Here is a 14,099-nt window from a genome sequence, read left to right as displayed (position 1 = left end):
GGTGCAGTATTGGTATTTTGAAATGTACAAAGGGCCCTCTGAGGGAATATTTTCCTCCCATTTACATATTTTCTGGTTGTTGCATGTAGCATGTCAGAGTATTGTGCAAAATGCCTTGAGTTCATGATATCTCACCAGTAAGAGAATTGAAATAATCTGGTATGGGGCCAAAGGAACAAAGTGGACAAAGAAGAGAGGATTGAGGGTGTGTTTATTACAGGAAAAAGGCCTGATTAAGTCTGAATCTCCCAACCTGCAGAAGCTAGAACTGAGACGCTTATTGGTTAAACTGAGTGATGGTTTCTGTACTCACAGGGAAAGCTCCAGGGGAACTTGGGAGGACTTCGTACCCTGGCTACCCTGGAAGTTTTGCAATAAGTGCACCATTCAGTCTATCTGGGCTTGTGGTGGGCTTAAGGAAATGAATAGATGAATGACCTCTTAGTTTTCTTAACAACACAGAGTTTGTGTTTTTGAGCAGTCACTAGTGCCAGATAAAGGGTTAAGGGAAACCAGATTCAGGAGAACACAGGCTTTTCTCTCATCGAAGAGGCAGCTCAACTGTCTCTGGGGGATAGCAGCGATCCTCTGAGGAAATCATGGAGACCAGAGTGGTGAAGCTGTGGGGTAAAATAAATGTCTTGCTTCATGCCATGCTGATTTTCCTGCAAATCAATCAAATGTAATTTTACGAGCTGAAGCCTATAGACATTAAGAAAACATTCACGGAACACACAGACCAAAGCATTGTGGCTAAGGCCCTAAGGGAACTTCCTGGAAGTTTCTAAATTTGCATTTTCATATTCTGGGGAGTTTAAGTTAACAAAATTTAAAAGAAGCTTATTGTAGGAAATGTAGAAGCTGTTTGCACACCTCTTTCCTAGCCCACTTCCCTGCTTTTCCTCCATAATACCTTTACCATTGTATATAGTATGTATTTTACACTGTAGTCTCCCTCACAGAAAAATAAATTCCACAAAGGTGGGGAGTTTGTTTTGTTCAGTGCTGTATATTGAAATATGGAGAGGTACTAAGTATTTGTTGAAGTAATAAATGATTATGGGGAAACGTTAAAAATAGAACACAACCTAAAATTCCACACCCACTCAACATTTATTTCCTTTGCCTTTTTTTTGTTTATTTATTTTTGGTTGCATTGGGTCTTTGTTGCTGCGCGCGGGCTTTCTCTAGTTGCGGCGAGCAGGGTCTACTCTCTGTTGTGGTGCTCAGGCTTCTCATTGTGGTGGCTTCTCTTGTGGAGCACAGGCTCCCTGCGCGTGGGCTTCAGTATTTGTGGCTCATGGGCTCTAGACCGCAGGCTCAGTAGCTGTGGCACAGGGGTTTAGTTGCTCCGCAGCGTGCGGGATTTTCCCGGACCAGGGCTCGAACCCGTGTACCCTATATATTGGCAGGGGGATTCTTAACCACTGCGCCACCAATGAAGTCCCCCTTTGCCTTTGGTGGGGGAGGGCAGTTACTTCTCTTTTGGGATCAGTCTATTACGCAGCTGGATATTCCTTCTAAAAATGTTCTAAAAGTTATTAGCTGTATAGTAGCCCATTAAGTGGGAAGAAGGGGCTCGTTCTGACTCTCTTCACACCTTACACAATACATCCTTAGCTTGCAGCCGAGTTTCTGGTGCTTCCCTTTGCCCCAACTCCCGCTACCCCGCTCCCTCATTCCTGCTCCCAGAACCCAACTCCAGGCCGACACGTCATCACGTTGGGACGTAAACGTCTACGGCCGCGATGCCATACGCAGTGTCTGACGTCATGACGTAGAGCCTAGCAACCGCGCAGGCTCGCAGCCGAGACCGTTATGGCCGCCGCCGCCCTGAGGAGGATGAGGGGCGCCCAGCAAGCGAAACTGTGGCCCAGGCCGGCCATCCAGGTCCCCGGAGGGCTGGCGCTGCCGCTGGTCCTGGCGCTTCTGCTTGCGTCCGCCACCATGTCCAGTGGTAAATGGGGCGCGGCGGTAGGGAGGTTGCGGGAAGACGGGGAGGGCCCGGGCGCGGAACGCCAAGACGGGCCCGGGCAGGGAACGGGCGCTTCCGAGTGTCCGGAGCAGGTGGCGATGTCTAGAGGGACAGGGTCTCTACAGCCCCGACGAGGGAGAGTAGGCTGTCTGAAGGGGTCTGTGGAGGTGGGGACTCCAAGAGGCCTGAGAAGTGGGGTTGAGAGCTGCAGGGACCCAGGCAGCGAGCGTGTAGATGGGCGGGGAGGAAGGAGTGGTGGTGGTGTCTAGAGAGTCTTGAAGAATGGGTTGCCACAGAGAATGGCGGTGATGCCGTCTCCAAGATTCCTTGGAGGTGTCGATTACAAACAAAAACAAAAACGCACAACTGTAAGAACTGTGAGTTTATTCAGTGTCTTACTGAAGGCTGTAGCCGGGGGAGCCAGTTTCTCAGTTCTGAGAAATTGTTCGAAGAGGTGAGTCAGGAGCCAGGTTAATGCATGAATTTTTTGCTGGGAAAAAAAACATGTAGTCAAACATCAAAAGATTACTGCTCATCATAAAGAACAGACATCTGAAGTTCATAATTTTAGTACTTTGTATGGGAAGACGCAAGAATCTGGGGTTATTGAAATTCTTCCTTAGGTATGCATCTTACCTGTCTAGGACTCGTGTATCCAAAACAGAATACTTCATCCTGTTTTTCTCCATCCTGAGTTCCCCTCAGATCCACTGTAGGTGGACAACTGCAGTGGCTAATAGCTTGATTCTTGTAGAACTGGAATGGCATGCAACGTTTTTTTTTTCTTTTTTTTCTTTACAGAGATGGGAGTTAGGAGGGTCTAGAAGAGAGCACAGAGGGGACAGGTGAGAGTCCCAAGGTTAGGTGCGGGTGCCCAGGGGTTTAGCTGGGCCAAGGGAAGGCGAGGGCTTTCCAGAACGGGTAAGATCAGCGGTAAAGACGAAGGTGGGTAGGGGCACTGACCGGACCGATCCGATGGAATAATTTGGAGAGCGAAAGTGAAAGGAAAAGAGCTATCTTTGAGTATTGGTGCATCTGTGAGGACTGGGAGGTTCTGGGGCTTGGTAAAGAGCCAGAATGCTGGGGCGTTGGACTCCTGAGGGGCTTGGGAGGAGAAGAGGAGTTCTGGGACAAGGGAGATTCTTTGTAAACATGGTCCCCCTTCTCTGTGTCCTGGGTTAACCAGACAACCCTGTTTCATTTTAATGGATTTGTAGGATTTAAGTATTTTTTATTGAGGTATAATTGACATATTAGTTTCAGGTGTACAGCATAATGATTTGATGTTTGTATACACTGTGATCGCACACTAAGTCTAGTTACCATCCATCACCACACATAGTTAACATGTTTTTCTTATAATGAGAACTTGTCAGATTTACTCTCTTAGCAACTTTCAGATATGCAGTACAGTATTATTAACTATAGTCACCATGCTGTACATTGCATCCCCATGACTTATTTATTTTATAAGTGGAAGTTTGTACCTTTGATTCCCTTCACCTCCACCCTGCCCCCGTCCTCGCCAACCACCATTCTGTTTTCTGTATTTATGAGTTTAGCTTTTTTATTTGTTTTGTTTTGTTTTTTAGATTCCACGTGTAAATGAAACCATATATCTTTCTCTGACTGACGTATTTCACGTAGCATAATGCCCTCAAGATCCATCCATGTTGTTGCAAATGGCAAGATTCCGTTCTCTTTTGTGGCTGAATGATAATCCACTGTGTATGTGTACCACAACTTCTTTATCCATTCATTGATCCGTGGGCACTGAGGTTGTTTCCATATCTTGGCTATTGTAAATAGTCCTGCACGATTAAGTATTCCTTTTCTTAGAAATGTTACATTGTGAATCAAGATATTGAAGGCTTTATTGAGAAAAGAGGAAACCTGTAGACCAGGGCCTGAGACTTAGGGGGAACAAATCCACTAATAAGAATTTATAATGATTAAGCAGTATCTTGTTTAGTAGTCCCTTTTTTATTTCAGGCCAAGACACGATCCTTCCTTTTCTGCCTAAATCTTGTTTGAGTTCAGATGAAAAACAGTATGAATGGGATAGTGTTCATTTATTTGCCAACAGGGGCTGTCTAGCCATACATTCCTGTACTACAGTGCTGCGGTTACTTACTTGGGTTTCCCCAGCAGCCGTGAGGGCAGGGCACCTGGACCACCCTCCCAGAAGTGTTTGTAAGTCTGTGGGAAAGGGCTGTGGCCCATTTTCCCAAGGCCCTTTCATCGTTAGTAAAATATAATGAGGATTTCTCTGGTTGATGCAGATACTCCTGTTCCTCAAGTTCCTAAGTAGCATGGTTGTTTTGGTCATTTAATCATCTAAGAAAAAATTGACATTTAAGCATTTATATTTCTTGCTGGAGTGCTTAAGATATACAGTTTGGGGAATATGTAGCTGGTAACTAGTTTCAAAAACAACTTTTTCTCTTAAGAGATGGTTGAAAATTTTCTGATGTGTGGGTAAGCGAGGGTGAGTGTGGAGTATTAAGGTGTCCTCTTGTCTTTTTTTGTTTGTTAGGGTCCCATAAACATTGCTCCAACTATACTAGGACATTTCAGGGAATGGCTTTCTTTTATTAAGTTTTTGTATATATCAATTTTAAATTCAGATTATTCCCTACTGAAAATAACTTAAATGAAAACTAACATGTATGCTTTTAATAGGGAAGCAGCTCCATTGTAGTACAGTGTAGCATGTGTAAAGCTTTGGGTAATATAAATGTTCTTTGTAAGCGTGCCTTATAAAGTGATTTCAAAGTAATTACTCTTGTAATAAGAAAATTAAAGTCTAACTAGAATATATTGCATTCCAAACTTCAAGTAAGCATAGGAAGTTAGAAAGTTTCCATATCAGATTTATTTAAACTTGTTCCATATTAGGTTTCTTAAAATTTCAGTGCTTGGGTATATTCTTGGCAATCTGTAAGACTTTTTACAGATGTTTTTGTTTTGATAAAGTTTTAAAAAGTTAATGTAAGTGTTATTTTGGATCACTGGATGCTCACCGTATGACCTAGTCTTGCCATGCCATTTCAAAAGTGCCTACTTTCTACATTGACCATCATATTGCTCCTAGATGTTGCCTAAATTTATTTAATGTGGTTTTTTTTTTTTTTTTTTTTTTTTTTTTTTGCGTTACGTGGTCCTCTCACTGTTGGGGCCTCTCCTGTTGCTGAGCACAGGCTCTGGACGCACAGGCTCAGCGGCCATGGCTCACGGGCCTAGCCGCTCCAAGGCATGTGGGATCTTCCTGGACCAGGGCACGAACCTGTATCCCCTGCATTGGCAGGCAGACTCTCAACCACTGTGCCACCAGGGAAGCCCAATGTGTATTTAAGTTTTAAGGCATTGTTTCCCAGAATTCAGTGTGTGAATGAATTCTCAGGGTCTTCTGCATTCTTGTTTGAGAAATATTGATATAGTTTATTTTAAGGCAGTTTTTAAAAAGGTACCAGTAGGAGAGAATTAAATTAAAAATTTTAATTTTTAAAGTGTTAAGTTTTAACTAGGGAGGTAATATCAAATAGGAAAGGGTAGAAATGGAGCATATATCAATACGTAAAAGTCTGAAGTTATATATATATATATATATATATAAACTCAAACAATTAAATCCATAAAGTCAGAGTTATCACTTTGTTCTGAATACTCTTTATAGCTGACTGGATCAACCTCTCATTTGAAGGAGTGGCAGTCCAGGAGGTTGATCTAATTTACATCAAATGTTTCAGATGAAGTCCTAGTTTGTTTTCTTGTATATAACGTCAACGTGTTTTTTTTTTTTTTTTTTGCTGCGTTTCGCGGCATGTGGGATCTTAGTTCCCCAACTAGGGATCCAGCCCTTGACGTCTGCAGTGGAAGCGCCAAGTCTTAACCACTGACTGTTAGGGAAGTCCCAACTTCCACATTTTTACTCCTTGAACAGTATTTATTAATTCTGCTCCTACTTGGTGCTAGGTATTGGAGTTACAACAACAAATAGGGTGACATTGGAGATATCCTTAGAAGAGTGGTGGGGTTTTACCTGGCTGAGAACTATGAGAAAGGCTTTTCAGAGGGTGTAGTAGGTGCAAAAACACTACTTGGGAAGCAGTGTAGGATTTGTGGTGAGAGTTGAGCATTTTCAATAAATATTTATTGAATGCCTGCTATCTGTTAAGTAGGCAGTGGGGATAGAATAGTTAGGAAGATTAGTAGGAGATAACAGCATTGAGATAATGGGGACCAGATCATATAGGATCTTACAGGCTATTATAAAGACTTTGAATTTCACTCTTGAGAGAAATGGAGAGCTACTAGATAGATTTGAGCAGAGGAGTAACGTCATTTAACTTAAGTTTTTACAGGATGACTCTGGCTGTTATGTTGAGTGTGGACACTAGGGGTTAAGGGAGAAGCATACAAATCATTTAGAAGGCTACCATAATAATCCAGGTGAGATTGTGGTGGCTTGGACTAGGCAGTAGCAATGGAGGGGTGAAAACTCTTCAAATTCTGCATATATTTTGAAGGCAGAGAAACAGATTGGATGTGGGGTGTTAAAATAATGACTCCAAGGCTTTTGGCTTGAGTAACAGAAAAATGGAGTTGCCATTAACTGAGAGGGAGACTATAGATAAAACAAGTTTTTGTTTTTGTTTCTTTGTTTTTCTTTTTGGAGTGGGGAGTAAAAACACATTTCTTTAACCTTTTCATTCTGAAATAATTTTAGGTTTACTTGCAGTTGTAAGAAATAAAATACAGAAATTCTGTGTACCCTTTACCCAGTTTTTCCCAGTGATAACATCCTGCAGAACTGTAGTACAATATCACAACCAGGATACTGATATCGATACAATCAAGATACAGAGCATTTCCATCACCATAAAGATCTTTCCTGTTGCTCTTTTATAGTCACCCTCACTTTCTTCCTATCCCTACTCCCTCCTGAAATCCTGGCAACCACTAATCTCTTTTATTTCTATAATTTTATCATTTTGTGAATGTGATATATGGGATCATATGGTATGTAACTTTTTGGGATTGGGTTTTTTCACCTAGCATAATTCTCAGGAGATTCTTCTATGTTGTTTCATTTGTCTATAGTTTGTTCCTTTTAATTGCTGAGTAATATTCCATGGTATGGATGTACTACACTTTGTTTAACCATTCATCCATTGATGGACATCTGGGTTGTTTCCAGTTTTTGGTTATTATGAATAAGGCTGCTATAAACATTTATGTACAGATTTTTATGTGAACATAAGTTTTCATTTCTCTGGGATAAATGCCCAGGACTGTAACTGCTGGGTCATATGGTAGTTGTACATTTAGTTTTTTAAGAAACTGCCAAACTCTTTTCTGGAATGGTCGTCCTATTTTACATTACCAGCAGCAACATATGAGTGATCTTGTTTCTCTGCATCCTTGCCAACATTTGGCATTGTCATTATTTTCTATTTTAGCCATTCTGATAGGTGTGCAGTGATATCTCATTGAGGTTTTTTTTAAAAATTAATTAATTTTTGGCTGTGTTGGGTCTTCGTTGCTGTGTGCGGGCTTTCTCTAGTTGGGGTGAGCGGGGGCTACTCTTCGTTGAGGTGCATGGGCTTCTCATTGTCGTGACTTCTCTTGTTACGGAGCACAGGCTGTAGGTGTACAGGCTTCAGTAGTTGTGGCATGTGGGCTCAGTAATTGTGGCTTGTGGGATCTAGAGCTCAGGCTCAGTAGTTGTGGCACGCGGGCTTATTTGCTCCGCGGCGTGTGGGGTCTTCCTGGGCCAGGGCTCCAACCCATGTCCCCTGCATTGGTAGGTGGATTCTTAACCACTGTGCCACCAGGGAAGTCCTAAAGTTGATTTCTATTTGCTAATATTTTGTTAAGGATTTTTGCATTTCTATTCATGAAAGATATCAGTCTGTAATTTTCTTTTTCTGTAGTGGCTTTGGTTTTGGTATCAGGATAATAATACTAGCTTCATAAAATGAATTGTGAAGTGTTCCCTCCTCTGCAAGTCTCTGGAAGAGATTGTGTAGAATTGGTGTTAATTCTTCATTAAACATTTGGTAGAATTCTCCAGTGAAACCATCTGGGCCAGGAGATTTGATTTTGGGGAGTTTTAAAATTAAAAATCAGTTTCCTTTATAGTTAAAGGGCTATTCAAATTATGTATTTCGTATGGGGTAAATTGTGGTACTTTGTGTTGTTAAGACTCTGGTCTGAAACTTTCTCTTTTAGTTGGCTTTTTATGACATTGCTCTGGCAGGGGAGCTGGGGATTGGTGCACATTACTGGCAGGTAGAGCTAGAAATCTAGGGTCTCCACTTGATCTGTGTTGGCACCTGAAGGGTGGTGGTGGTCCTGTTAGTTCTGGGCAGGGGTGGGAGTTTTGGCTCCCCTCATGGTCTGCACTGACATATTGTTGGGGGTGGCCTCATTACTGCTAGACCATGGTTAAAATCTTGACTGTTCACTAGGCCTCCTCTGACATCATCCTATTGTGGAGGGGAAGGGGCACCTCATTACAGCTTGGTGAGGGTGGAAATCTAGGCTGCCCACTCGGTCTTTGCTGGTGTAGGTGTGAGTGGAGCCACAGTTTTTTCTGTGTTGTTTGCTTGGAGTAGAGCAGTCACTGTCTAAAAGTTTTCTTTCTTGCTAGGCTGCCTCTCTGCTGATCTCCTGGCAAGAGAGAGCAGGCTTTTTGGGTGGCCCTTTTTGTCCATACCCGTGGTGTTTCCAGGTTGCTGGGCTCTTCAGCTCAAGTCTGGAATATGTGAGGTAAAAAGAAAATCCAGAAAAGTCACCACTGAGTTGTTTCTCATGTCCTGAGGTCTCTAACCACTCTGCCTTATTCTTTCCACCTTTCAGAGTTATCTTATGTTATTTTTTTTTTTTTTTTTTTTTTTTTGCGCGGTACGCGGGCCTCTCACTGCTGTGGCCTCTCCCGTTGCGGAGCACAGGCTCCGGACGCGCAGGCTCAGCGGCCATGGCTCACGGGCCCAGCCGCTCCGCGGCATGTGGGATCTTCCCGGACCGGGACACGAACCCGTGTCCCCTGCATCGGCAGGCGGACTCTCAACCACTGCGCCACCAGGGAAGCCCTTATGTTATTTTATATGTAATATGCAGGGTTTTAATTTGTTTTTAGTGGGAAGAATAAGGAAAAATACATCTACTCCATCTTCCTGGAAGCCAAAGTCAGAATTCATTTTGAACATGTTAATTTGAATGACAGACATCTAAGAGGAGATATCAGGTTGGACTTATGAGCCTAGAGTTCTGGTAGTACATGGAAGTTCTCTTCTGATGGCTTCATTTTTCTCAGAGAAGTTAGGAAGTGATGTTAGCCTTTAAAAATGAGGACAACAGGGCCTCCCTGGTGGCGCAGTGGTTGAGAGTCCGCCTGCCGATGCAGGGGATACGGGTTCGTGCCCCGGTCTGGGAGGATCCCATATGCCGCGGAGCGGCTGGGCCCGTGAGCCACGGCCTCTGGGCCTGCGCGTCCGGAGCCTGTGCTCCGCAACGGGAGAGGCCACAACAGTGAGAGGCCCGCATACCGCAAAAAAGAAAAAAAAGAAAAAAAAAAAAAAAATGAGGACAACAGAGAAGGTGTTAGAAGTTTGAGGACAGAGGAAAATGTGAATGGTCTACTAAGGGAGTGGAAGGGTGAACGGACTAGGAAAATACAGTATAATTGCTGACAGCATTACATGTATATCTCAATTTTGGGCATTGAATTTAAAATGAAATAAAAAAATGAAAAAATGAAAATGAAATAAATTGAAATAAAAAATGAAATATTCATCAGGTAACAATTGCCTTGCCAGATAGTAACAACTTAAGCAGCATAAGAGACCTACTGCATTACATAGCCTGCCACTGTAAGAAAAAGAAAAGAAAGAATAGAAAGGGGTTTGGCTTTAGGTCACAGTGGCAAAGTTCACACAGAGCTTGTGCCCTCTGTTTTCATTTCACAGAGGTTTGACTTCAGTACCCAGACATTACCCCAACCCCAGAACAGAAAGACAGGTGGCTGATCCTAGCTTAGTGAAAAATTTAGGTATGTGTGCTTCTAGCTTGGTGGAGATAAATTTGAAGATTTCAGTTTAATGTTCTTTATTTACTTATTTTAGCTCTATCACCGTCTGATGCGCTGAGCAGTACTGTACTCAACTCACATGTTTCTACTTCAGATATGAATGCTTTAACAAATGAAAACCAAACCAAACCTTCTATTTCCCAAATCAGCACCACTCTCCCTCCCACAACTAGTACAGAAAAAAGTGGAGTGGCATCTCTGTCCCCTCATCCCTCGCCTACTACTTCTCTGTCCCAAGAGGAAGCTGATAACAATGAAGATCCTAGCATAGAGGAGGAAGATCTTCTCACACTGAATAGTTCTCCGTCCACTGCCAAAGACACTCTGGACAATGGAGATTATGGAGAACCAGACTATGACTGGACCACCAGCCCCCGGGACGATGAGTCCAATGAGGCCTTGGAAGAAAACAGGAGCTATATGGAAATTGAACAGTCAGTGAGACCTTTTAAGACCCCATCCTCAAATATAGAAGAGGAAGACAGCCATTTCTTTTTCCATCTTATTATTTTTGCTTTTTGTATTGCTGTTGTTTATATTACATATCACAACAAAAGGAAGGTAAGTTTGGGATTTTTCACCCCCTCTAGTTGTCCTCTATAATCTCAGTCATATTTCTTATTAATACTTTTGCTGATTCAGAGTTTTTTCTTTTTTGGTCAGGTTTCAGTTGATGGTAAAATATCAAGATGTCTCATATCAGCTTATAAATCTGTGGTGTATTTTAACAAATGAAAGACAGAATGCTTTACTACATGTGCTTCTAAAAAAAGAAGCCAAAATATTTTTATTGAGCAAAACCAAAGCCCAGTGATTTTTTTAAAAAAAGGTTTTGTATCTTAACTTAGCATTGCTACTTCATTGGGAGTGCTTGTGGAGAGAGATTGTTAATTTAGGACTTCTAATTTATTAAGCACTGAACTTAATGATATTTTGATAACTTTTTTCCCTGGTTGTTAAAGCATTACATGTCTTTTTTAGGGACACAGAAAAGTGTAGAAAAGAAAATATAAGCTACTACCCAAAGCTGAGCATTATTAACATTTTGGTATATTTCTGGCCTGTAAATGTGTGTGTAGTTCAGACATATATGTGTGTGTTAATTTTTAAATGAATTTGATTATTTCATATAGAGTTTTGTATCTTGCCTTTTACCTAACAAATCATGAGCATTTTTCATATCATTAATATTCTTTAAAAACATGATTTAATAGCTACATAATTTATTTGACTGTTTTCCTTCTGAGTATTTAGATGGTTTTCAGTTTTTGGTTCAGAAATAATATTGTGATGAACACTGCTGTACTGGAATTGGTGTGTTGGACTACATGAGGCAGAGGAGGCATAAATAGGACTGGATGGATAATTTAGTGTGAGGGTTCATCTGGGTACATTTAAAGGGAGATCAAGCACAATGTCCTTTTTAATACTTATTGGCCAGGAAATCTCAGTCTTGACTTTGTTGTAACTTGCTTTGTTATTCCTGGCAGCCACCTTCCCCTTTGGGACCTTGATTTTCTCACTTGTGAAATGATAGAACTGGACCAGAGAATTTCACAATGCCTTCCAGCTTTGAGAATCAGTGATTCTAATATTTTGCTTGTTGTTTTGACTTAGAAAACAAGCAGGCAAACCCTTTGGTTATTTGTGGTTTAGTGGTCTATCACTAGCTCTGTAAATATTTGTAGGTGGACAAAATTTTGAATGCCAGTGACATTTTATTCCAGTGTTTAGTGTTGGACCATCTCTATTATAAATACCTAAGGGACTTGTTAAACAGATAGGTTCCTCGACTCTACTGCAATCTACTAACTCATCTCTGAAGAGAGAGGCCAGGAATCAGTCTTTAATAGACATTCCTATGTACATTAAAATTTAAAAAGCACTGTCTCACCTTGTTTACAAGATGGAAAACAAAATAGCCCTTTTGTTGTTGACATTTTGCTTTTGTATTTGGGAACCTAGGAGAGAGATACTTCACTTGTTATAAAAATCTTTTAGCATGTCCTCTATTTTCTTTTTTGCATATCTGATTTATTTTGTTTTATTCCAGATTTTCCTTCTGGTTCAAAGCAGGAAATGGCGTGATGGTCTTTGTTCTAAAACAGTGGAATATCATCGTCTAGACCAGAATGTTAATGAGGCAATGCCTTCTCTGAAGATTACCAATGATTATATATTTTAAAGCACTGTGATTTGCATTTGCTTATTACGTAATTTTATTTGCTTGACTTTTTATATGATATTGTGCAGATGTTCGCCATTGGCAGTTAGTACTTAAATGAGAGGTGGGCCTCTCTTTATTTTGCCTTGGTGCTTTGGAAGTTAAGTATCATGAACAAGGAGTATATAATTTTTTTATCTACATTTTTAGAGTTGAATTCAATGAGGTGTCCAAAATGTGGAGCTAAGCATTACCTGTTTTTATTGTTTTAGATTTCTTTATTGTTCTTTTTCTGGAAGTGTTAGTAATGCTACTTTTAAAAGATCCCAAACTTACAGTTAAATTCTAACACATCTGATACTGCTGACTCAGATTCTCTTTCTGCCATCCAAATACTGTTTCTTAAGCACACATTTCTTTGTGCTGTCAAACTGTATCTATGTATGTAAGGATGTATGTAGTAATGCTTTATATATAAGTAACATTTTTTTCTTCCAGGAAAATTGCTTTGGATATTTTTGGATAATTTATACATAATTTATTATTGCTCATTCTGACCACAATTTTAAGTAACACATTAATAAATTTGTCTAGAAATTCTGGCAGTAGAGACTCTGCAGTTTGCAGTGGACATAAATAAAATGTTATAGAGAGCATTTTTTTGGTTTGAATTACTGAATTAAATTTAGAGGTAGAAATTGTCATAAGATTTTAAATACGTGAATAATTGCTTTTACTTAGCAACTGATTGTAGCATGGGTTTCTCCAAGCTTTCAAGCTAGGGGCAGAGTTTTAAATTATACCATATTTGTTCACTTGTTTATTTTTTTATAGTAAGTTGAATAAATTTTAGGGGCCATGTCACTTAAATAATATTGTATCTAAGTCTTTCAAATTAAAATTATACCTGAATGAAGTTGTTTGTATACATGAAGGATATATGTGTACGCTGACTCTTTCTCCCCCTGCATTTGTTTTGTTTTCTTGTTCTTTTTTAATAGAAACTGGAAATTATTTACTGTATTTAATTTTAGCTTGTCTTTCTATCATAAGGAGTTGATCAATATGTAAATATGTGATTTGAAACCCGGTTGACTTCTTACAAGTGTCACGACAACTTTTTAGAAAACATAACCCCTAATATATGTTAAACACCACTCACAAAGCCCAGATGAGCCAGTGGGCAAGCAGTTTGTGTAGAGATGGAAGAGGCAGAGCAGTCCATTGTTGCTCTCGGGTGGACAATTTACTGTTATAATAAGGAAGGGAAGCAGAGTGGAAATACACCTGAACTGTTTTATTGCAGTAATTTTTTTCATATCTGAAATTGTATTATTTAATATTTTGAATAAGATTTTAAAAAATAAATGGCAAAGATATAAATCCATGATTTTATAAGTGTGTTTCATTTTAATGATGGCATGGGGTCCTTCATTTGGTGATAGATGGGTAGTGCTGTGTCTGGGAGGAAGGTAAGCTGATTAGCTTGCTTTTATTCCTTTTAGCAATAGGACTGTGCTTCTATGAATTCCACGTACATTTCTAGATCTTACTTTAGGTCTAGTTTACTGTTATGTACTGAAGTTTATTGAAAACTGTAGCAAAGTAGGATTGCAAAGAAAAGTAAAGCAGCTAAATCAATGTGCACTTCTAGCATCCTAGTTTCCCTGTTGTCTCCCTGTTGAAGGCCCCCCGATCCTGGAGGATCATCCCCCTTAGTGGATCTGGGGTTCTTGGGTGCTTCCTGATGGCACAGTCTTTGCTGCCGATGTCCCAGTGCTGCAATCAAGTAGCCTCTGACTTTTGGAGCATCAGACTGTACATCGATTTAATATGCTGCCAGTGTCTTACAGAGGCACCCAAGC

General features: G+C 40.5%; 1 protein-coding gene across 1 annotated transcript; it reads left to right on the top strand.

Annotated features, from left to right (window-relative positions):
• Positions 1-1,782: 1,782 nt before the first annotated feature.
• Positions 1,783-13,621, top strand: LOC308617166 (keratinocyte-associated transmembrane protein 2). The gene is made up of 3 exons (XM_081233962.1): positions 1,783-1,957; positions 10,105-10,631; positions 12,124-13,621. The coding sequence occupies exons 1-3, from the start codon at positions 1,819-1,821 to the stop codon at positions 12,253-12,255; spliced, it is 798 nt and encodes a 265-aa protein (XP_081090088.1). The 5' UTR covers positions 1,783-1,818; the 3' UTR covers positions 12,256-13,621.
• The last annotated feature ends 478 nt before the right edge of the window (positions 13,622-14,099 follow it).

The sequence above is a fragment of the Mesoplodon bidens genome (genome assembly GCF_964165515.1).
Source record: "Mesoplodon bidens genome assembly, chromosome: 4".
NCBI classification, from domain to species: Eukaryota; Metazoa; Chordata; class Mammalia; order Artiodactyla; family Ziphiidae; genus Mesoplodon; species Mesoplodon bidens.
This window is presented reverse-complemented; position numbering and strand designations above follow the sequence as displayed.

Coding starts and splice junctions, on each gene's coding strand:
- LOC308617166 (XM_081233962.1), top strand. CDS start 1,819: ATGGCCGCCGCCGCCCTGAGGAGGATGAGGGGCGCCCAGCAAGCGAAA. Junction 1,958..10,104: donor GTCCGCCACCATGTCCAGTG/GTAAATGGGGCG, acceptor TACTTATTTTAG/CTCTATCACCGTCTGATGCG. Junction 10,632..12,123: donor CATATCACAACAAAAGGAAG/GTAAGTTTGGGA, acceptor GTTTTATTCCAG/ATTTTCCTTCTGGTTCAAAG.